At 27.0% G+C, this 26,336-nt stretch overlaps 1 protein-coding gene across 2 annotated transcripts in view; it reads right to left on the reverse strand.

Annotated features, from left to right (window-relative positions):
* Window positions 1-75: 75 nt before the first annotated feature.
* The window catches only part of LOC135928449 (serine/threonine-protein kinase D1-like), a 30,782-nt gene continuing 4,521 nt past the window's right edge, over window positions 76-26,336 (reverse strand). Inside the window, exons 5-19 of one of the 2 annotated variants that reach the window (XM_065464911.1) lie at window positions 4,638-4,986; window positions 4,440-4,565; window positions 3,655-3,805; window positions 3,408-3,597; window positions 2,904-3,237; window positions 2,767-2,861; window positions 2,649-2,721; window positions 2,493-2,599; window positions 2,379-2,435; window positions 2,213-2,317; window positions 1,104-1,202; window positions 978-1,062; window positions 852-927; window positions 556-748; window positions 76-266 (exon numbers count right to left, since the gene is read on the reverse strand). In XM_065464911.1, the coding sequence (XP_065320983.1) occupies window positions 162-266; window positions 556-748; window positions 852-927; window positions 978-1,062; window positions 1,104-1,202; window positions 2,213-2,317; window positions 2,379-2,435; window positions 2,493-2,599; window positions 2,649-2,721; window positions 2,767-2,861; window positions 2,904-3,237; window positions 3,408-3,597; window positions 3,655-3,805; window positions 4,440-4,565; window positions 4,638-4,986 (2,145 nt within the window). In that variant the 3' untranslated portion in view covers window positions 76-161. Of the gene's footprint in view, window positions 267-374; window positions 512-555; window positions 749-851; window positions 928-977; window positions 1,063-1,103; window positions 1,203-2,212; window positions 2,318-2,378; window positions 2,436-2,492; window positions 2,600-2,648; window positions 2,722-2,766; window positions 2,862-2,903; window positions 3,238-3,407; window positions 3,598-3,654; window positions 3,806-4,439; window positions 4,566-4,637; window positions 4,987-26,336 lie in introns of those variants that run through there. The other variant, XM_065464912.1, reaches the window with a different exon arrangement.

The raw sequence follows: 26,336 nt of genomic DNA on the forward strand, positions 1-26,336 counted from the left end.
TGTTACGAGTTTTATTTTTTTACATAAGTTTGAAAAATTTGTAATTTATTTTATATTCTTTTGGAATAATATAAAAAAAATTTGAAATAATAAATTTATTTTGACAAAAAAGGTATCGTTTGAGCAAATTTAGGAAAATATTTTTTGAAAAGGAGATTCAGTTATTTTTTGTAGGCTTTCCAATGTATATCATCAATTTCGTCAGTGATATATCTTTTTCCAACTTTTTGTTCCAATTTTCTCAAATGTTCCCATGTCGTATAATTCTAATGTATATAAAATATAGTGTAAATAATGTACTAAATAATATTCATAAGTAAAGATGTATGGATAAATCATTTTAAAGACCGATCCGATATTATAGATTTGATTTTTAATAAGATTATTGGAAATCTATAGAGAATAAAATCGAAGAAAGTTTCCATAAAATAAAAAAAAGTAAATGGGTAATCCAAATGCCCTTTAATCCTTTATTTTGATATATTAGATGGGCCAATTATAAAATATCAGCCTATTTCCAATATTTAAAAAAAAATTGGTAATTTTTTATGTAACTTGTAACCAAGGGTGCATTAAACATTTGTTGACGGAATATCTTAATCTAATTTTAACTCTTAACAAATTATCGATCAAATCCCTGGCATCGTTACTAATATTTTCCCACGTGTTATGGGGGTACATAAAAGCCGCATTTTGAATCTGATCATTAATATCTTCTTCTTCATTAAAAGGGAAGGTACCACTCAAGCTGTTAGAAAAAATATATAACAATGTACGATAATACAAATTATTTGAATTTTTTAAAACTCTTGGGGGGGGGGGGGATAAATTAAATTTTAAAACGCAATTACCTAACATATATTATGACTCCCACTGACCACATATCTAATGACCGATTATAGCCTTGATTTCTTAACACCTCGGGCGCTAAAAATATATTATACAATATATATTTTTGTTTAAATTAAAAATTAAACCAAGATATGCTGGCGTTCCTACGATAGATCTTCTAAAAGATTTTTCGCCAATAATTCTCGCGAATCCAAAATCACACAATTTAACCTTTATATCAACGTTATTTGTCAATAAAAATGTTAATTTACTTGTGGGAAATCTATGTAAGACGATAATAAAACATTCTCAGGCTTAAGATCGCAGTGAACGATATTCATGTTATGGAGATATCGTAAAGCTATCAAAATCTATTCATTATATTAATAAATAAAATAATTAAATCAATCTGATACAGATTTATAGGCAGATCCGAAATCACTATAGTTTGGTAATTTATCTATTTTGAGCCAAAAGCTATCATAACTTCATTCTCGGGTTTTGCAAACATAGCTCAACTTGAAGCAAGTTTAAATATTAGCCTGCATATCAATGCTTAGTGGAATTTCATTGGCGCTATAAAATGCGCCGATTTAGCAAATTATAACCATTACCCAACTATAGATATCACGCATCTACAGAAAGAAATTTTTTATCTAAATTTATTTGAAATGGAATAAGGCCAAGCAATTTAATATAAAAAAAAATCGGACCGGGGTGGAGAATTTATTTTAAAAAAATTTCTGATCTTTAGCTTTTAATAGACTTGAATATCAAGCTAAAATTTTGATGAATAATATTTGAAAATAAATTACATGCTTAATACTTTTTATCTTATGAACTGTCTCTGTCTATAATATGTAAATATAAATAATATAGTAAATTCAGAAAAAATAAAACAAGTTATTTTTGATATGATCCAATTATAAATACATAATGCAGATATGAAACCGATTTAAGAACCTTAAATGACATTTGGAAAAAACTGGATAAGGAATTAAAAAAGATGACCGGAAAATTCGTACAAAATATTTAAGAGTCGGGGCCAGACTTTTTATAAAATTTTAATGGGCTGGGCCTGATTTTTCATAAAATTTTAACAACTCCGAGAATTTTAAAAATAATATAACAGGCGAACTTTTTTGCATATCACTAAACCATATATTTAAAAAAAATTGCGATCCAAAATTAGCATAATCATTTTTATAAGATATTTTGATATATAACTATTAATAATCAAAACATTTATAGGATTACCTAATGAAATTAAATTAGCCAATTTAAATATAGGCTGGTACCAATATTTCAAAAAATCGGGCTATGATATTTAAAAAATTGGCATCTCTAAATTTTATACTTAATTTTATTTATGCTGTTAAACTTGATAAACAAGAAATCTAGCTACAGTTTCGGACAATAATCCCTTGGGATTGTTTAATATCATTTCTAACATATCACCGGCTAATTTTTCCATCACGACTATAATCTAAGAGAAGAGAGAATAAATAATTGAAATAGAATCATTTAAAATATATTTAATTAAATACCTTTTCTTCTGATTCATACATTCTATCTAGATTTACTACTCCCGGGTTAGAAAGTGTCTATTAATAAATTATTTAGAAAAAAATAATTTTAGCAAAATTTTATAATTTATATACTTGAAGAATTTTGACTTCGTTTTTCAATTGAGATTCTTTTTGACTAGGAAATCGGGATTTCAAAATAACTTTCACTGCTATGGGTCCACCGTTTTTTTTGTTTAAACCTTTTAATAAATAATATTTTAAAGACTCAATTATTATATAATTCGAAACCTCCGTAAACAGTGCCAAATTGACCAGAACCCAACACCTCTTTGGGAAATATAGTATAATTATTTTGGAACTCCTTTTAAATTATGATGTATTTCATTTTATAAAGCTGAATATTAACCTCCATTTCACATAAATATCTAACATGAATATCATTATCTTCAGTTGATACATGATCCCCTTTTTTGTTATTCGTTTTGATCGTGCTACCATTTTCTAAATTATTAGTTTAAAAAATATATTGTAAGAAAATTGTACCCTCTTCAACATTTGGCAGATCTCCTTTATGCAGCCTGTGAAATCGAAGTTTAGGCGTCAAAGCTTGTTTCAAAGATATTTCCCATTGTTTGGCACTATGGTAACCTAGTCCCGTTTCCAGAGGGGCACCATTACCAATTTCCTCAACACCGACGTAATATATTAACCCACTTTCCATGACAATTTCGAAGCAATGAAGGGGCGGATCAAATAACAAATTATTGTTTTTTTCGAAGTTGGTCGATGAAGCGTGGGTTCGCTTAAAATCTCTATTATGAGATGCTGCTTTAGATTCGTTATCTAATACCGATACTATGTCGTCTAATACTATGCGCTTAATAAATTTGATATTATTTTTTTCTATTCAAATAATGATGTTTAAAAAAAATTAAAAACTTATTTGGCATTTTTTATCATTATGCAATTAAAGAATATCCTTATTGCGATTTATAATTCCATGATACTTAATTATTCTAATATTTATACTTATGGGGTAAAAAGTACTCTATAAAAATTTGTATCCATTTCGTTTTTGTAGAAGGTCAAAGAGTTGGTATCTAACACCCAGTAGTGCCTTCTTAAAGTGTTATCCCGATTCGTGTAATGGACCATCCAACCATCTTTGAGAATTAAAGTACCTTGACGTTTTTTGGTATATTTCAATGACACGACCATCCTTTGTAACGGAATATTGCTTAAATAAAATAAAACAAAAAAATTGCTCGATGACTCACTGGTAAATTTAAAATACTTTTTAAATTTGTCAAATATTTCATCGCTTTGAAAACTAGTTATTTTTTGAGCAGGTAAATGTTCTTCAAAAGTATCGTTTTCTTCTTCCAGTTCAGTTTCAACTAATGAATCATTTGCTTCGCTTTGATTTTCATCGGATGTTTTTAAATCTAATATTTTATATGTAAAAATAAAACTATATAAAATTATTTCTACCGAAAAACCCAACTATATGAGCCAAATCGTAAAATTTTTTAAAACATAAACCCGCTTGGACCAAGCCTAAAATTATTCTTTTTTTATATATATATATAAAATGCGGACTGGGACTATTCTTTAAAAAAAAATTAAATTATATTCTTTATTAGTTATAAAATCATATACTATTTCCAGGCAGAAAGTTCAAAGCGGTTTTTGAGGCTTTCCAGCAATTTTTTTTATTTCAAAATTAAGGAAAATAATTTATCGAAACGATTAAATGACGTCTGAGATACCTGATCCAGTATGTACTTCTTTAAATGTTTATATTATACAAAAAAAATTAATTCGATAAATTATTATCCTAATTTGGAAATATGCCTCCAAACTGGCTTTGAAAAAATTTTGTTTGGATATTGCCTTATGGAGCATGTAATTTTACTGCTCAAATACAATTTCCTTTTGAAACATTACAAAATACAGTCCATATTATTCGAAAAAAACAAAATATTAAGCATTTCGGGCCGAGATGGACCATAAAATGAAAATCCAGGCCTGAAAATATTTTTGAAAAAAATATGGGTTTAAGAAGATCTTGATAAATACCTTCAAGAGCTGGAACTGGAGTTAAATTACTGAAGGTGGGCGAATGTGGCTCATCAATTATAGGACTTCCTTGGCAATCTTTTTGAAGGATAGGAGCGCATTTTTTGCAACTATTAAATTTACAATCTAAATTTTTTTAAATAAAAAATCAAATGTACAATAAAATTGAAGCAAAATAATTTTTAAAAAATGTATTACCACGACATTGCAGGCCTTGCCTAAATAACCCCAATAACAATTTCTTGCATTTTTGGCATATGGTAGGAATCTTGTAGGAATGGATCATAAGTGTATGAGGAATCTTTATACGATTTGCTATTTCCCGCTCCATCCAAAAAGGTCTTCCCATATAAGGTATAAACGTGTTTCGTCGTTTACCCAACATACTACTCGTGCCAAATACGTTGGCGGTATTACTATTTTGATTGTTTGATATATCGTGCGTACTGAATAAAAACACCCCGAGCGAGAGGGTATGGAAATTGAAAGGGAGTGAGGATAGATTATGTTGATCTAAGCTATTGTATTTGGATAACGAATTAAGGCTCTAAAAAAATAAGTGTTTTTACAGTATGTGGAAAAAAAATTAATTAGATAAATTTATATAAAGATATTACCGAAAAAAACGTTGATATCTTAATTGAGTTGAGAACAGATTAAAATGGTAATATTTTGGTTTAAGAAGATCAAATAATTATTTAAAAATTTGTCATCTTAGATTTTGTAAAAAAAGTCTAAAAATCAAAAATATATATCCGGAAGATTTTAATTTAAAAAAGACATAAACGTCTAAATTATTTATATAATTTCAATAATTAAATATTATTTAAACTTTTATAAAATAGAATTAATATACTAACCGTGAAAATAAAATATATAATTAAATCAATAAATATAATATCTAATTTTTTACTCATCTTAATATTATGGTAGGAATTTAGCGAATTTAAGACTTTTTATAAACCCGGGTATTTTAGTTATTTTTAAAAACTTAAATCATTTACAGCAAGAGTTTTTTTTAATTATTGAGAGATCTGATTTAAGCGTAATGATATTCCAGGTATCATCGTTATAAATCAAACTATAATTTATTTAAAATAATTGAGCTAATTAAAATGATGAATGGAACTTCTTGAATGAATTATATGGCAAAAGCAAGTTCTCATTTTAATTGTATTTTAGCCAGCACTATGTATGATTTATAAAATCGTGTCATTTAAAATCATTTAATTTAAACTACCAAACCAAAGTATTTAATATAACATAAAAAAAATAACTTTTAATTTGTATGTTTAGAGGAATTAAATAAGAATAAAAACTTGAGCGTAGAAATTTATAAAGATTGTTATATGCAGCTGATATGTATTCAACGACACTATGAAACATCAGTCTATGTAATCATATGTCATTGGCCAAATAACCTTCACTTTTAACGAACCGAATAGTAAGGCAAGAATGCCCTCGTTCAAAAAGTTTTAAAACTGATCTCTTGTTATATACCTAAAAAATGGAGTTATAAGAAGGGGGAAAAATATTTTTAAAAATAAAGACTTTTTAAAATTTTTTAAAATTAATTATTTAAATCTAAATATTTTAATTAGTGTTGTTAAACGGCTCGTTTTTTTAAAACGGCTAACCCAATTTTAGCCAAAAAATATTAGCAAGCTTGTATATTTTGCTCATAGATGGTAGAAAGGTTTCGAGATCTATTAAAAAAAATTCGAGGCTTACGCTATATTTTTTGGCCAAAAGATCGGGAAAGCCATTTTTAAAAATCGAGCCCTTTAATAACACTATATTCTATAGACCTACTAATCAATTATGAATAATTTATCACGTGTCGTGAAAAATAGGAGTTTAATTATATATGATTTAAAATAAATTATCTAAAACTCGTTTTATAAATAATAGCTCAATCATGATGAACTACAAAATAATAAATTATAACTACCTCTCCCATGAGCCTAAATCTTGTAAAAAATAAAAAACGTATAAACGTTATATTAGTCATAAATTGTAAATTCTTAAATAATTAAAATAAAATATTTATGTTAAATTCCTAAGAAAAAATATTATATAATAATGATTCTATATTTTATCAATATATTTTTCTTAGAAATAAAAACACACAACGTTGTTATATATTTTAACCATACTGGATCATTGGTCTATATATGTCAAAATAAAATGATTGGATAAAAATACAAGTTATAGGGAGCCCCGTTTTTCGGTCCGGGTGGTAATAATTTTTATGAAAGAAAAAGAGATAAATTTGCCTAATTATTATCTTTTAAAAACATTTTTAAAACTTTTACCCCTTAACAGCTTGTAAAAATACTTTTAACAATTTACCCGGCTCGGTCTGAAAATCTTTATCCTGGCCCACTGTGTCGATCTAATTCTAGTAAATAAATCCTAATAGTTTTAAATTAAAGGACCATGTATAAGCACCCTGCCATCTGCTAGGGTAAGCGTTTATATATAATATATATATTTTTTAAAAAAATATTTAATTTTGATACAGTTTACATTACGTGTTATATTATAAATATTTTAGATCTTTCTTTTTTATATATTTTTTTTAACTAAATAAAATAATTTTTAAAAATCATTCATATCATAACTCATACTGTTATAATTATAAGTAATTGATTAAGAAATGTCATCAAACTTTTATCAAAATCATAAATTCAAGAAAGTTTTATTTACGTTTGGTGTTTTTCTTGAAAAAAAATAAATACCCCAAAAGTTGTAGTCAAACAAAAATTTTTTTTATAAAATTGTCAAGTCCAGCTCTTATAAAAATTTTAAAAAATCAAGGAAAATGTGTCGAGTTCGACCTGATCGAACAGATTTATGCAGAGCTTTAATAAAAAGAACCTTTTAAAAATTACATTTCAGATTTTAAAAAAATAATTAATAAATTCGGGCAAAATCTGAAAAGCCTTAAATGTTCGGGAGATGAATGAGCTAAAAAAAAATACAAATAATGTGGAAATATTAAATTTCCAATAAAAAAAATATGTATTATAAAATAATAATAGAACCAGGCCTAAATTTTTAATTAATAAATTAAAAGAGTAAAAATAATAATTTTAAAATCGTAATTGTATTTTTGAATAAACATGGAAAGAAACCCATGAAGCATTGCTGTTCCAAAAAAAACAGGGGTAAGAACCAATCCGCGTTTACTGAATCAGAATCCTTTTTTTAACCGAGGATTTGCTGAGGATCTTCCCATTCCCATCCCTATAAAATCTAATTTAATCGAAATAGGCAAGGAAGAACTTATTAAAACAGTTTTATCTTTTAATAAAAACTCAGCAGGAAGAATTGACGGTTTTCGCCCCTCTTATTTCCAATTAATTAGTGAAAATATATTGAACAATGATTTACCTAGTCAAGTTCACCAAATTCTTTTTGGTGCAAGATTAAATGCTCTATCTAAGCCTGATGGTGGATTTTGGCCGATTGCGTCTTTTTTAGGAGACTATTAGCTAAGATAATCGTTGAGCGCAAACCTGATGCTTCAAAAATGTTCCAAAAATATCAACTAGGCTTTGGTACTAAAAGTGGATGAGAAATAGCTGCCCACTCTCTACGTATATATATCGAAGATCCTCCTCCAGACGCCATACTCTGTAAGCTGAATTTTAAAAATGCTTTTAATTCTTTATCCAGAAAAGTTATTTTGAACATTTTTATGAAAATTTCCTGTTTACGCAAGATTCACTGAACAGTCATATGGTTGTAGAACCCCTCTCAAATTCGGGGATTATATAATTCCTTCTGATGAGGGTATACAACAAGGAGACCCTTTGAGCCCTCTCATATTTAGCTTAGGCATACATAACTTAATTCATTCTCTATAAAGGATTTTTAACTTAGACTTAAACATATTTGGATGATAGCACCATCTGCGGACCTTCTAAAAATATTTTAGCAGCGAGAGATTATATAGAGCAGAATTCTCTAAACATAGGTCTTAATCTAAATAAAGCTAAATCGAAATATGTTTTTTAAATTTAAATGCCCTCGAAGTCCAGAGGTTTAAAATCATTAAAGAAAGTGAAATTAATCTTCTTGGTTCACCTTTAAGCAGTTTCCAACTGTGATGTGTTGGTGGAAAAATTTTTCGAAGGCTTATTAGGACTTGAAAATATTTTAAAAGAAATATCTTCACACCAAAGCTTTTTTCTTTTAAAGAAATATTTATTTTTACCAAAGATTTTACATATTTTTAAATGTTCTTCCTTTTTTTAAATAATGAAATTATTCATCGTGTTCATGAATTGTTTAAAAGCACATTAGAAATTATTTTAAATATTAAATTGGAAGATTTTAATTGGGCTTTCTCACAATTGCCCTCGAAAATGGGTGGTTTAGATTTATATCCATTAAATCTTATATCTCTTTCTTCATCTTTGGCATGGCGTTTGATGAACAACGCCATGATATCTTTTTTTATAACTCCTAAAGGTAACCTTTTAAATTCGGCCTTGACAGCTTGGGTATCTTTAGCTCCACCTGAAGCTGTTTTACCCACAATCTTAACATATCGATCAATTTTCGAACCTTTAATTAAAAATCTTTTTAAAATACTCTCATCAAACCTCATTTAGAGTATATTCAACTATTACAAAATGCTAACTGTACTAGTGGTTATGAATGGTTGGAAGCATTACCAAGTCGTACCTAGGTAACCTCTTATCAGATGAACAATTAGAGTTGCCATAGGCCATCTAACATAGTTCAACCACATATGTATATGTATCAAATGTAAAATATTAGTTGACTCCAAAGGGAGACATTGTCTTAATTGTATATATAGTCAAGGCAGACATGCAGCAATTAATTCATCTATTAGCCGTTCTCTTACCAGGGCCCGAATACCAAATATCCCTAATTTATCATTAGGTGGCCTAAGACAGATGGCTTAGCTTCTGTGCCTTGGTTTTTAGGGAAATCCTTAATTTGGGACTTCACATGCGTATCTTCATTTCCAAAAAATTTAAATTTTAACCCGGTTGATATAGCCGAGAAAAAAAACAATTAAATATTTCAAATTAACAAATTATATTTTTTTTACCAATCGTTATCTCTTCCCTTGGACAAATGTAAAGTGGAACTTAAAATTTTTAAAAATATAGGCGGCAAAATAAGAGCCCTTACATCAGAACCTAAAGAATATTATTTTTTTAAAACAAAATATACAAATTATTATTTTATGGGGAACTTGTAGTCCCACCTCCGTTTTTATAGAATGAGTTTATATTTTTTTAAATTATAAAGTATTGGAAAAAAAAACTTTATTTATTAAAATATATTTATTTTATTTTAAAAAAACCAACAAGATAAAATTTTATAAAAAAAGAAAAACAAACGATTTAAATTTTACAATGTAAAAAATATATTTATTTTATGCAAATGTATAAATAAGGTTTTATAAAATATAAAAAAAATATGTAAAATTAAATAGTTTGTATTTATAATATTAATTATATTTTATTTGAGATTTAAATCCTTATTTAAATACATGGAGTTATATAATACGAATATAATGGGTTCTCAACAGAAAGAGGAAGATGATGTAATTTTGAATATTTTTATTATATATAATTTAAATTATTATACCCAATTAGTGTTGTTAAAAATTCGGCCCGGGTTCAAGCCGGTTTAGGAGTTACTTAATATGATACCAATTTAGGGAAAGAGTAAAAATATTTTATTCAAAAATAGCGCACGGGTCGGGCTTCAGCCGACTCATATGACTAATGAACCGGCTTGAATATAAGTCGTTCTTTAGATTAAAAAACTGGCTAAGCTTAGGGCTAAGCCGGATAGGCTCAACCATTTAACAACAGTAGACATAGTGTTGTTAAAAAGACGAGTTCACCCGACTCAGAGTCTCTAAATGTTATTAGAATTAGTTGATTAATTCAAGTCGACTCTTTTATAGTCAAAACAATTGGTATCTTTATTTTAAATTTTTATCTATATATAATATTTTATAATTATGTAATTTATAACTTCTAATATTTTGCAATTATATTGACCTCAATAATATTAATATAGAAAAGTTATAATATTGTATAACAAATATAATATTCAAATAGCTTTGAATTAGTGATCTGGATCGGGCCTAATTCAACAAGCCCGCTCGGCCCGAAATATTTTTAAAAAAGTTTTCCCCGGCCGGTACGAAATTTTTTTTGAAAAAATTTACCGGCCCGGCCTGAATTTATTTAAATATAGAAATTAATTTTTATAATTACTCAAATTAAACGATATATGTTATAAGGCGCTTAGTTTCTATAAATAAAATCAAATATTTTTATTTTACATAAAAAATTCATCATAAAATTGATAAATTTATATATTTAAAAAAATTTCTAAGGCCCACCCCACCCGGCCCGAATTTCCTTAAAAAATATTAAGCCCGACCCAGCCCAAACCCGTCTTTTTGTTGGCTTTTCCCTCGTTGGATATCAGGGTTGAATTCATTCTTGACTTAGTTCCATTTTTTCTATTGTTTTAACTTCTCCTAACTTTATATTGTCATCTGCTATTATTGATTTGGGTTCAACTGGTTCTCCCTTGTTCGTAGTGGTCGGTAAGAGATTTTGCTTGTTGATTTATTATCTTTCCTTTATGCCATCTTTTTTCAAATGGTTTTTTTATTAAAACCAAATCGTTTTCGTCAAAAGAAATATGTATTTCTTTGTCTAACTGGTTAGGTTTTATACAGAAGTTACCTATTTTTCAATAATAAAAGGTTTGATCCACTCCAATAATATATTTAGTCTCCTTCCCATAAATAGTTTTCTGGTATTCGCCCCGTTGATGAGTGTGAATTTCTATATGTAAATAGCACTTCATTTAAGCATTTCTCTCCACTATTCGTTTGTTCGCGTAATATCGATTTTTGATAGTCTGAATACATCTTTTTACTACTATTACTTCTTGGATGATACGGTTTAGTTTTTAAATGTTGTATATTCTTGTTTTTAGACCATTTATTAAATTCATTTGAAATAAATTGTGGACCATTGTCGGTTACAATTTGATGTGGAATACCATATCGAGTAGCCCATTTCTCTAATCTATTTATTAAATTCTTACTTGTTGTCTTTAATTCTATCGATCTCGATTCATTTTAAGTATGCATCAATTTCTGATAGAGTCAGTTTGGGTCGATTTTTTGGCCCAAAACTTGGCTCAGTTTTCGACTAAGTAGATTAACAACACTAACTATATACAATACTTTATAGAATCAAAAGGACTTAGTTGATAGTATTTACAATGTAGAAAAAAATAGTTATAAAATCATAAATAATGAAGAAATCATATTCGTGGGTTTGACACAGATTCGGATGTAATATATTTAGATAGTTTTAAAATTTAACAACTTTAAAAAATATATAATTTAATATAACCTTTTTGTATAATAACAAAGAATCAATTTTAAGAGATAAAATATATTTTTTATTAATAAATAATATATAGAGTGTAAATACAGCCTCAAGTAGAGAACTGCACGGGCTGTCCGTAGCCCGACCCGACCCGGCCCGACCCGACCCGAGCCTCGGGCTCGGGTCGGGTTCGGACATCAAAAAAAAATTTCTCGGGTTCGGGCTCGGGTCGGGTTGTAAAAGCTGTCCGACCCGAAAATATATATAATAATATTAATATCTTAAATAGTTAGTATAATTTATAATATTAATTATAAAATCATACTATTTAATATTTATCACATTTTAGGATTAAAATGTCAATCATATTAACATGTCATGTCATTATTAATTATTATTTTATAAACCTAACAACCGGATACCAAACTATTTTATTACTAAATTGTGTTTCTCGTAAATTACAAGATAAGACATATTTTATGTAAGTTTTATTTATTATTTAACTAGCCTATACATTGTCTTTTTTAACATTTGTTTTAACCCTTCACTACAAAGGTAGAAAAAACTCCCTTAACTACAAAGGTGGGGTCTATTTTACCCCAAATTTTGATTAGATATATCTCAAAACATATTAAAAATTGAGATCTAAAATTTTGAGTATATATTTTAAAAATATTGGAAATAATAAATACAAAATCTTAGATTAATATTTACTTCCAAAAAAAAGTTAGAAAAATTTTCCTAAAATTACTGAAATAAAATTTTCTTTTTCAGTACTTCCTTTAATTATTTTATTATCACTAAATAAAATTCAAAAAATTCAAATTTTATTAAATCAATGTTGAATAATGATAATTACATAAATTTTATAAAAAAATATCATATATCAAAAAAAATATTAATCATCAAATATGTAAAATTATTAAAAAATAATAATGTAAATATATATCTTAATATTATTATTGAATATTTTTTTCTTAAGAAACTACAGAGGTGGTAGATACGTTTTTGGACTTCTCTCTATGGGAGGCTGACAATGCGTATTCTGATGCTAGCGCCGAAGTTGACGAGCTAAAAAAATATCTAGATCCGAAATTATGTGTTGATGACGATAATATTTTAAAATGGTGGAAAACAAACCATTATGAGTTTCCAAATTTAAGTATTTTAGCTCTTAAATTCCTGGCTATCCCTGCTTCGTCGGCTAGCAGTGAAAGGGCGTTTTCAGCTGCTGGTAGGGCCTTTGAGGAGAGAAGGACTCGTTTAAAGCCAGATAAACTGGACGCCTCTTTATTTATATATCATAATTATTCACTTTGTGATAATTTTGATAATGATATTGATGAGGTCAATATATAATATAATATGTTCATTATATTTTTTATATATTTATTAACTTTTACATCATATCTATATTCGCATAAATGATGCTTATTATATAATCGTTATAATTTTTAAATTCGCTTGTATATTAATCGTTTTATAATATTTTTTACAAATTTTAAAAATGCAACTTAATATATATCTTGAATAGATTATGGCCGTCAAATAAACTTTTATTTAAGGTGGCTGAACTGAATAAATACACATAAATTTTTTTTTGGTTATTATAATATTAAAACTTAAATTGCAAAATTTTATTCGGGTCGGGCTCGGTCGGGTCGGGTTGGATTAAAAAATGTGTGCTCGGGCTCGGGTCGGGCTCGGACAAAAAAAAATTTTAAATTCGGGCTCGGGTCGGGCTCGGGTTGCGAAAAAAATTACTTTGCAGTTCTCTAGCCTCAAGTACATAATTTTAAAATTTTATATATGACTATAATTTTTATGTTTAGCAAATTTAAAAAGACATATCACTCACCTTCGCATCTGAGAGTAGAAAATAATAACAAAAAAACAAATTCATTAGTAGGGATAAGAAAATTGGTCCCACACGAAAATATTCAATTGAACAAATTGATAATGAAATATGTAATAAAAGCAATTTATCATTTAACAAAATAGAATCTTTTATTTCAGAGATATCTTCTCTTTTATATTTAAAAATGAGAAGATATGGCACCGGCAAACGGCTGCCCGATATGTAAATGATTTATATCAAAAATCTAGAAATAAAATTATTAAAGACCTTAAACAGGTAAGCAAAATCAGCCTAACAATGGACATTTGGTCCGGAATAAATTCCTTATCTTATTGTTCAATAACAATTCATTACATTGATAAAGATTGGAAATTCGTGAATCACCTACTTGATCTCATAGATTTACCTCATCCACATACGGGTGAAGAAATATCAAATAATCTATTATCCTTTCTCGAATCTTTCGGGATTCAGGATAAAATTATATCGATAACAATCGATAATGCAAAAAATTTTCTATCATCTGTGTTTATTACGACAAAATTTTATATGGATAAATACGGTTATTGTCCATATAGCAATAGATGTTTAGCTCAAATACTGAATATAATAGTGAGCTCCGGAATGAATATTTTGAATCAAAGATTAGACAAATTAAATAAATTTGTTAAAAAATTACATAATTCTCCCAAATTTATGAAGGAATACATGGAATTATCAGGTGATACTCCTATACCACTAGATGCCATCACAATGGAATTCCAAATTTTTAATGATTTCCACAATTAACAAAGTAATAACAAACACCTTTTTTTATTTTTATATATAGAATATTGATGTGGTAAATAATTTAAGCAAGAAGGGCAGCCTTCCTGATAATCAAATTATTATAAATAATGAAGAGGCCAAATATTTAATAGATATTGTAATATTTTTGAAACCATTCTACATTATTACCCAAGAAATATCCTCAGTTACAAATTCTACAATTGGTTCGGCAGTTTTATTTATAGATAAAATTGTCAAAACACTAGAAGATGCTAGTGAAAATCATGAAAACGAAATATTAAAAAATGCTGCTAGTGTATGTTAAAAAAATTCAAAGATATATATGGAACACATGAATACTCTTTCAAACTATATATCGTGTTTGTTAGACCCGAAGACAAAGAAAATTTTTTGCCTAAATTTATAAATAATCCTGATTATTTTAAAAATTTCGAAACGTTATATATGAAATATAAGAGTACAATGTCCGGATCGTCAGCGTACGATTATAATGAGCCCGATATGGAAGCCATGCCTTATTCTATGTGTATACATAATAAACTAAGAAGGTAAATATGATTACATAGTTATATATAATTTTCTTTATTATTTAGGGCTATTTATGAATTTCCACATCATATCATAGATGAAATAGATACATATTTAAAAGAGGAAGTAGCTAGTCCAACAACCAATGTACTCGATTCGTGGCATAAAAACAGCTCAATATATCCAACTTTGTCTTTAATGGCCAGAGACTTTTTGGCTCAGCAAACTACGAGTGTTGCAAGTGAAAGAATTTTTAGCAAAGCGGTGGAATGCATGACTAAAAAACTTAACTGCCTTCCATCCATCACTTTGAAGGAATGGGATTTTATAATGATAACAATTAATCTATATTTTTTTTTCTTTCTATATTTTTTGTATAGTAATCGCGTATTTATAAAAATATCTTTATATTGTGTACGTTTATTTATTAATAAATTGTAAATTAAATGTGTCTTCCTTTGAATTTTTTTATCATAGAAGAAAGCAGAATTTTTAGTTATTATTATAAGGGAATTTAATCATGGAGAAAAAATGTGAAATAAAATCTAAATAATTTTTATAGACCTTTCGTCTTGCCCCGCCCATATAAAAAAATTAAAACCAAATTTAAATATGTCCATTCTTCAAATTTTTTAAGCATCTAATAACACATGAATGATTCCGTTTCAACGCTACACCCTTATTAAAAATTTCATAATTTAATAAGCACAAAAAAAATATTCGATTTAAATTATGATCAAAATATTTATGATAATATAAAATTATTATTTATTTATATTATTTGTTATTTTCATGCAAAAATAATAAATAATCCAAATTTTGGTAACTCACTGAATCACGGGGAAATTTTTAATATTATTTATTTATTTTTATTTGTTTTTTTTAAATATTTATTTTTTTATAATATTTTTTTAAATATTTATTTTTATTTGAATTACATGATTTTTAAATAAAAGAATTAAGATAATATATAATTCTTATGTTGATAAATCTCATTAACTTTGAACCTTTGCGCAAATAAACAAGAATATCTTCTAGTTCAATCTTCACTAAAAGTTCTCATTCAATAACATTAAAAATGATCCTAATTTTTTTTCATCTATATTAGTTCTCAGCCTAATAATTTTTAGTTTACTAAATATTCTCTCACAGTTAACTTGCGCAAATGACAAAGTTAAAATGTATTCATATGTCAAAAATAAATTAGTGTATGCACTTGTGTACATATTGTATCTTTTAAGAATTTCATATACGCATATTAAACAATTGTTACATTTATTTTCACATTTCACATTCTGAGTTAATATCTTATTGTACTTTTTCATTAGACTCCTCACCTGCACATACGATATCATCGTCCGTTTCAAATTCTGCTATTAAATCTTTGAATTCACAGGCAAATGAACACAATTCGTTACGTATTTAACACTCAATATATTTGCCAATTGTGTCAGTTTTTCCAAGGCCTTTTCAGAAATACCTTTACTATTTTTTTCATCAAAATGCTTAGGATGAAAATATTGCACATTCAAAATGAGCTCTCTTTTCGCAGAAAACCGTTCTGACATGCTGTTTATAATCTGATCAATTATAGGACGAAATACTTCGACCCTATAATTGCAAATCAAATCCAACAAGTATTTTTTTATCTCATTAATTTTTCTGACGATAATATTTACAACAGTTATCGATAATCTGGAATTTAAAAAAAATTTATGAAGCATATATTTTTTAATGTTTACAATAATAAATTTTAAATAACAAATAAAAGTTAAAAGTTTGTTAGCCCGCCCATTGTTAAAATTTTTCAAAGGTCCGTTAACACTTAAATTATTTAGCTAGCCCGCCCAATTATATAGAAGGGCGAGGGTTAAAAACTAGATCATTTGAGCAAAATAATTCGAAAATATTTTAAATAACAATTATCCAGAGAGCTGAAATAATGGAACTAAACATTTACCGTCGTTATTGAGATATTTATAAAATTGTGTGCATGACATTATAATTTTATTTAATCTTTAGCTTGACCTCTAATGTTAAAACAATCCAATTTCTCTCCTTTATCCAGGCAGTCCTCATCGGGCTAAAAATGCGCTCCGATGAGGCATTAGAATGAGGTAAGGAGTAAACATACTCACATATTTTTCCTAGCATGGGGATTTATCGTAATTACGAAAAAATTCCACCCATTTCTCCTCTGCTTTTAGACCATTTATCTTTAAGCATTCTGGCGAATCATACAAAATAGAGAGCATTACAATCTCCAAACATGTCATCAATGTCTATCAGTATTTTTAATATATTTATTAAATTTAAAAAACCATCAATTGATGGTTCTCTTCCAAGGTCATAATATCCATACATTTGTAAATTGAGTTATTGAAATCAAATTTTGATTGCAAATATTCTAAAATTGTCTTAATAAAAATATTTGCTTCATTTAAAAATACATTAATTAGACTTAGAGTAATATTTGAACATTTGAATATGATATTTTTAGCCAGGGATGCGAACCCGGCAAAATTTTTGTCCGGGTTCGGTTCAGGGAAATATTTTTGAACCGGGGTTTGGTTTCGGATTTAGCTCGAGTTTAAGAATTTTTGAATTGATAAAAAAAAATCTATATTTAAATCACAATTAAAAAACTAGACATAAATTAGTTATAAAAAATAAATTTTAAAAATTTTATTTAGACGTATGTATTTCTTTAAATTAACAATATCCAATATAATAATTTTTACTTTGACTTTTTCACTTTCATTTTCCTCTAATTAATAATCTATGAGAATAAGTTAAAAATTAAAAATAAATGGGGTAAAAGAATTTAATTGTTCAAAATTTATTAACACTCCAATAGGAATCTTTGAGAATAAATTAAAAAATGGCGTAAATGGATAAAGTTATTTAAAATTTATTATCACTTCAATTACTTGAAATCTGAAAATATGATAAAATCTCAATTAAATTGTTAATATTTGTATTTAAAATTATATAAATAATATGATTTTAACAATACACTGAACCCGGTTGAACCGGGTTCAAATAAAATTCCCCGGTTCGGTTCGGGGTTTCAAAAATTTTAAAAACGAGGTTCAGGTTCGGGTTCATTTTTTCCAAAAACCCGGGTTTTCTTCTCCAGGTTCGGGTTCAGTTCGAATCCCTGTTTTTAGCAATAGCGCCATAAAATTTATTGTCAATTTTTAATTGTAAAGATGAACACAGCTGCAGCATAATTTTGTGAATCTTTATTAAAAAAGATTCTTCTGATTGTAAGTGCATATTAACAGCATGTAGTAGATTTCCTACATGTGAAATTATTCCTAAATATGCCTCTGCCATTTGATTCTCGAAGAAATTTTTCAAAATAGACAGCTTTTACAATCTTTATTTAAAAATTATTTTTTTGAAGGTTCGTAAAATTTAAGATTCTATCGATTGCGGGTATTAATAACCATCTGATAGGGACATGTCGCAAAAACTCCCACCATTCCAAGTCAGACCACTCCACCAACTCTTATAATTTATTAACTCTTTTAGTTGATGAACTAAATTCGTTAAAACATTTCTTTACAATTATTTCGACATCCACAGATAATACATTAATTGCCTTCTTGCAAGAATTATGTAGTAAATGGCATATACAGCCAATTAGTATTAAGTTGCCTCGATTCTGTAAATACATTTTTTTGCCAAAATTCACTGAGGCATTATCAGCCCAGAATGCTGACATGCAACTCATTGATAATCTCTAATCTGCTATATTTAGACTATAGTCACCACTCGGTTTTTGATGATAAATTCTTAAAATTTATTTCAGTCTTAGATAAGAAAAATAGATCTATGTTGGGAAGGGTAATCGGTCAGATGTGTGATGACCAAAAAGACACTGGACAAAAATACCAGAATTTTAATAATTTCTTTAAGAACATGGGAAAAGTCTTTAAAAAAAATTAATTTCTTTCTCACATTCATTTTTCTTTAAAAAAATATTTAACTAATGATAATGCGCAGCCACCATGCATTTTAACACAAATTTTTTAAAAAGATCATGCAAATGTGGAGTACTGGGGAAATGTTTGTTATTAGACACTAAATTTACTAAATTCAGTAAAATCAGAGCGCGGAGCAGCCAATATGTTTCGTATTTACAGAACTCCGCGGGTTAGACTAAGGCCTGATATTGATCTCGTGGATGCGTTAGAGGTTGGTTTAAGCCCAGATAACAAAAATAAGGGTGTTTATATTAGATGAGGTTATATAATAATTTTATTTACACTAAAGCTACTACATTCAGTAAAATCTGATAGATACTTAGAGTTGTATAGAATAAACGAATTTTTAAAATAACTTAATTCCCGTTTCTAAGCATTTTAAAAAATCAATTAAAATTGTTCAGGGGCACTTATGCTCATGCATGCGTACTTATGTCTAGTGTATTTTTGTCCAGGACATTTATGTCCGAGATTCATAATCAATATATTACTTTTATATTAATTTAATTTAATTAGGTAAAAATTTTCTTTTATTATAAAATTAATGAATCATTTAAAATTAATTTGATATATTATTAATAAGCCTCAAAATAGCTTGTCATTCATAAAACAAGATATCAAAATCGTATAAATTTATTGCGATGAAGAGCAATATCATTTTTACACTCTCTCGCCATATATGTGCATAATTTTGATATATCTTATCTAGTAAAAGTATTCTCATTAAAACCCTTTAGACTTTAGGGGTTTTTAATTATACTCGAAACTAAAAATGAATCAAAATATTAATAAAGTTTGTTGCTTTTTTGCAAAACATTAATAAAATAATAATCTTAATCTTAATGAATCATAAAATTATTAACAAGTAGCTTAGTTATAAGAATTTTCCTAATGTTTGCGAAAAAAAAATATTTAAATAATTAATCCAAATAATAATAAAACAATGACATTAGGTTAAGTCCTAAATATGAAAAATTAAATCTAAAAAATTATGCGTTTAACAAAAAAATATAAATGCCATTTTTAATGTAAATTTAAAATATTGGCCTAATGTTTTTTTCCAATTCGCGAATGTTTTGTGATTCTTAAAAGTTTTAAGAATTGGGAAAATTTAATAATTTTATCATTATAATTTTGTAATTCGTAAAATTTTTGCTGGGAAAATGACAAATAAAATAAGCTCTTTGTAAAGATAGTTCTATCTGAGATCCAGGAAAACGAACCTCAATTAACAGGAATCTAGAAAAGAATTAAAACTTAAAATATATATAACCTTGCTCTGTGATCTGCAACAGCTTCAATCACAATGGAGTAATATTTTTTATAATTAAAAAACACAGATCCATTTTTTAGGTTGTTTTATTTTCATAAGCTTTCCTTCAATAGCAACTGTTATATGAGGAAAACCTATCCTGAACTATTCTGCTGATATTTCAAGCTTTAACTGTTAGTAAACAGAAATGGTCCTTGATCTCTAGAATGAATATATATAATAAATATACTTATTATTGTATGTATCGGCTTGCGCAAATAAACCCATATTTAAGTTATATTTGCATCAACAATTCTTTTTCAATGAGCATCAATAAAAATTCCTCTAATTAATCATGTTCATGTCCCATATTTGCCCTTAGTCTATTTATAATTTAATTTATCAGATGTTCTTTCACAATTTATTAATATGTTGACAAAAAATAGATTGATGTAAGCAGTTGTGTGCAAAGTAGGGCAGAAGCGTTACGCTATTACATCTCCCATTTTAAAAATACAACGAAGAGGTTCTGTAACTATTATATTTATCTAAGTAACTTAAAGCAAGGTTGAGAACCCGAACCCTCGATATTTTTTAAAATTAAGGGGTTCAAGCTTTTTTTTTAAAAAAATCGTGCAAGTCTTAATGACGATATTTTAGAAGATATAAATTTTTAAAATAGAATTATAATATTATTTTTTAAATTGTATTGTAGTATTAGTTATATATATTATAATTATGATGATAAATTATTTTTATGGCAATATGAATTAAAATATTTTTTTTTAAAAAAGTGATGTTCTGTTATTTTAATTAATTTTTATGTCATTATTTTTCTGATCTCCGAACCCTGAACCCGAATCTGGTTCAGAGATTTTTCACTGAACCCATACCCGAAACAACTTTTTTAGAAAGAGGGTATCATAGCCCTGATTTAAAATAACGTTTGTTTTTCGTCATTTTTATAATATTTTTACATTTTATAAAAATATATTAAACGATAAATGGAATGTCTGATTGTATTGGTCAACTGAAAATAAAGGAATCCAATAGAACTGCGAATAGAATTTCTTCAATTTCAAATCTTTTGATTGTGGCATTTAGTTACATATCTTTTTTTATTTTCTTAATCGGAGGACGATGATAGTATTTCAGTAAGAACGAATTTTGTACAATTGTGAAAAACAGATTATTTAAAGTTTCATTTAAAAAATATTACCACTTTTTTATTATAACATTATACTAATTTTAAAAATATTACCACTTTAACATTATAATAATCTAAAAGCTAGAACCATGATTCTTTCTTTCCACAGTTGTAGTAAAAAAACTGAAAGAATTCTATATCTCGATCTATCATTTGAAATAAATATACAGCATAAATATCCAATAATATAAATAATTATTCACTACAATACATATCCCGTATAACCATTTTGGCAAATTTGAAGACCAAACAGGGATAAAAATCATTTTATTTTATTAGTCCATCGTTGAATGAATGCTAATTGATAATCTTTGATTTTTATTAAATTAGACTAAAATATTAATAAATTAATTTTCGTTTCTTTATTAACTGCTTTTTATTTTACTTTATAGAAAAATGAATCATTAAATTCTTTAATGCATTTTTCTTTTTTATTTATTCTTATTTTTAATTATGTTTTGTAACTGTAACTAAAGATAACATAGCCGTTAGCTTTTCTTTGAAGTGACTTGGTACCTTAGGTTTTATTAATAATAACCAACCATAAACTATCTCAAGTAACATCTAACTCTGACCGTGCATATCATCAAAGAATTTCATGAATACATATTAAGCATTGATTACTTGGTTGGAGTTACTATTATCTTGTAATATTTCAATGTTTATTGGAATCCTTACTATTACAAATTAGGTCATCGAAATTTCCATTAACCTGCCTATTAAATTTTTTTAAATATGAGCAAATGAAGACAAATCATGTTGTAATTTCTCATTAAATACATTTTCTAATTGTGATTCTTTCTTCAAGACCAGAAATATCTTAGATATTTTTTTCATCAAAATATTTTCTTAGTTTGGGTTTATAACGTTCTAATTAATAGGTTATTAATCTCCTTTTCTTACTTCAATTTATTATTACTTTAAATTTCCTGAAATATAATGAATTAATACATAACAAAAGTAATTAATTTTATTTATTTCTTTTTTTATATTAGTAAAAAAAATCGAATAAAATAATCTAATATATATAATCTCCATAATCAAACATGATCGTTTTCGTATCTTCATAATGTATTTAAAATTTAAGGAGACTATATGTTAATTTTTTGCTCTCTACGAGAGTCGAATCACAACCCTCCCGTTTCAAAGTCGCATGTTTTAAGCATGCACCAACTTGAATATAATTAAATTGAAAATATTAATTATATATATATTAATTAATCTGATATTTTTAAAATTCTGCCGTTTATTACCATACTAGCTGACGAGGTTGAAGGATAATTATTTAGTTTGTATGTATGGAACTAAATATACTTTATTAATAAATTATATATAAATATTAAAATTTAGGAGAAAAAAGAGATAAAATTGTTGCAATGTATACCGTGAGCATGTATTAGAAATATCAAAATTTAAATTTGTGATGGAAATCATATTGGATAAAATTTAAAATAGAGTGCTTTAAGATTTTTGAATTTTAAATATGGGTTATACATTGGCCTGAAATTTTTTTTTGCAGAAATCGCTAGGCCCTTATTAAAAAACCAAGTCCTATGCAACTTTCATAAAATTTTGCCATTTATTTTTATTGAATGTCTTAAATTTAATTTTATATTTAGAATAAAATTTAGATTTGTGATTGAAATCATATTAAGCAAAATATAAAATAGAAATGCTTGAAAATTTTTTAATTTTAAATATGGGCTAGACATTGGCCTGAAAATTTTTTTTGCAGAAATCGCCAGGCCTTATTAAAAAACCAACCCCATGCAACTCCATATACTGATTTTATTTTTAAATGAATTATGACTTATTTTATTTCAGTTCTCAACTAACAAAATTATTATATTGAGAAAATTTTTCCAACAATATGGTTTTCAGAGATTTACCTATCTCCAGGCTTGAGAAAAAATTACAAAATTATTATGGGTTAGCCAGGTTTGAGAAGAAAAATTTCAGGCCAATGTCTGGTATATTTAAAATAAAAAATTTTTCAAGCATATCTATTTTAAATTTTGCCCAATATGATTTCTATCACAAATTTAAATTTTATTCTAAATATAAAATTAAATTTAAGATATTGTTATTAAATTACAATAGAAATAAATGGAATATATAATTAAATTTAAGACATTGTTATTAAATTACAATAGTAATAAATGGCAAAATTTTATGAAAGTTGCATGGGACTTGGTTTTTTGATCAGGCCTGGCTATGTCTGCAAAAATTTCAGGCCAATGTCTACCCCATATTTAAAATTAAAAAATTTCCAAGCATCTCTTTTTTAAATTTTATTCAATATGATTTCTATCACACATTTAAATTTTATTCTAAATATAAAATTAAATTTAAGACATTATTATTAAATTACAATAGAAATAAATGGCAAAATTTTGAAAAGTTGCATAGGAAGTGGTTTTTGATCAGCCCTAGCTGTGTCTGCAAAACAAAATTTTGAGGCCAATATCTAGCCCATATTTAAAATTGAAAAATTTTGAAGAATTTCTATTTCTATTTTTAATTTTACCCATATGATTCCTATCACATATTTAAATTTTGATATTTCTAATACAGGCGCGTACGCAGGAATTTGGTCTGGGGGGGGGGGGAATAATAAATTTTTTAAAAAAATAATATTTTTAATTAAAAATACTAAGCATAAATTTATTAGGATTAATAACTTTTCTAATACACAATTTTAAACTAATGTGAATTAAAAAAATTATATATATAAACCGGCATTTAAATGTGAATCATAAAATATAAAGTGAATATAACCCACGATATGAATCACCTAAATGACCCAAAATTGAAATTTGAATTTTTTGAGCTTTTAAAATATATAAAGTATAAAAAATTTAAATGTTGTAAATATAAATTAATACACAAAAAGTTTCTTAGGAATAATTGTATTTTGTATGTTTTGAGCTAATTTTTCAATTATCAATCCTTGCTTGGCGTTAAATGTCTATGAATATTCAAAAGATCCAAATCATTCAATCTACTTTCAGATGTTGTATTTCATAGGTATGTTTTTCACAGACTTGCAGGCCCGGCCCCTGAGCCGGACCGTATTTTAATTTTTTTAAATATACCCGGGCCGGGCTCGTAATTTTTTTTTTAAAAACACCCGGGCTGGGCCTGAAAATTTTTTAAGAAAAAATATCCGAGCCTAGTTGTATATTTTAAAACCAAATATTTGAAATCGCCATTATTAGCTATAAATATCAAAAATAAATATAATTTATTTTAAAAAATTCGGGCTAAGCCAGCCGGGCCGGGCCTGAAAATTTTTTTAAAAAAAACCCGGGCCGGAAAAAATTTTAAAATAAAATCTGGGCCTGGTCCTGCAAATGGTACCTCTGCAAGGCTCTGTTATTCTTCTTAAAAAAGTGAATGTTCTCTCATTAGTTTACTAAAGAGCTGCTAATATATATATAACTAATCTAAAATGTGTTTGAAATAAAAAGCATCCATAGCATTTTTTGGGACTGTATCAACCATAGTTAATCTTTTAATCATAGTTATTCAGCTAATAAGGCATCATAAGATATTTTAACATCTTCATGATAAAAATATAACAAATATTTATATTTTTTTTCTATCACCATATGAAAAAGGTTGGGAGAGGGGACATTTGTTTTATAATACTCTTCTACTGATCCTATATTAATGTTTTGATGATGAGCTTGCTTGCTGCAAGTCGAGGGGGACAAATATTTAACACGTATAGCTCTGCTTTTGACTCAACAATAACATATAAAATATGAAATTCTTCAACAACACTAGCTCTATTTCCTTGAGTTCTAATAAAATGCTCTCCGCTATTCTCATCTTCTTAATCAAGTCAATGTTATGTTTTTAAAAGTATTACATAAAATAGTTGTATAATTAAATAATACATTCTAATGGGAAAAACAATTTGGAATAAGTATTGAATCCAATAATTTTCTTGCTTCTGAGGAAATATTTCTTTCAAGCCATTGTGATATTTCAGTAATAGCATTAATAATCAGCTCTTCTAACTCCAAAATAGCTGTTACTGTGGCGGAGACTCGATCTCGTTGGACAAGCTTGCAATTTTTTTCTCCCTGTTGGACAAGGAGTTTCAGAGATAATTATTATTTTATTAGAAATTTAGATAAATATTACGCCACTAAAATTTGAAAATAATAGGTAAATTACGCCAAGGAAAACTTGAAATCGAAATTGATTGATAAAATAACTTAGTAGATGAATGTGATAAATAAAATATATATATATATATATATGTATATATGAGATAAGAATAAATATTAACAAATATAAATTAATATTAACAATAATATTTTTGAAAAATATAATCCGGCATCTGCATTTTTTGGCTTTGGGGGGGGGGGGATTTGTCCACCTGTCCCCCCCCCCCCCGCTGCGTACGCGCCTGTTCTAATACCCTTAATGCTCACGGGTTACATTGCAACAATTTTACTTTCTCCTAAATTTTAATATAAAGCATATTTAGTATCATATACACAAACTAACTAATTACCCCTTAACCCCGTCATTCTTGACGGGTTATTAGATAGTAATATAATAATCATGATTTTTGCAACACGCGTATATATATTAAAGATCTGCAAAAGTAGGCCCGGCCAGTACCCGGCCCATTTTTTAAGAAAATTCGGGCCGGGTCGGGTCGGGCTTTGAAGTTTTTTTTAAAATCTATCTAAATTTATCAATTTTATGTTGAATTTTTTATGTAAAATAAAAATATATGATTTTATTTATTGAAAGTAGACGCCAAATAACATATCGTTTAATTATAAAAAATTAATTTCTATATTTAAATAAATTCGGGCCGGACAGGCAAAATTTTTTAA

The sequence above is a fragment of the Gordionus sp. m RMFG-2023 genome, chromosome 4, assembly GCF_954871325.1.
Source record: "Gordionus sp. m RMFG-2023 chromosome 4, tfGorSpeb1-WG-v2, whole genome shotgun sequence".
Taxonomy (NCBI): Eukaryota; Metazoa; Nematomorpha; class Gordioida; order Chordodea; family Parachordodidae; genus Gordionus; species Gordionus sp. m RMFG-2023.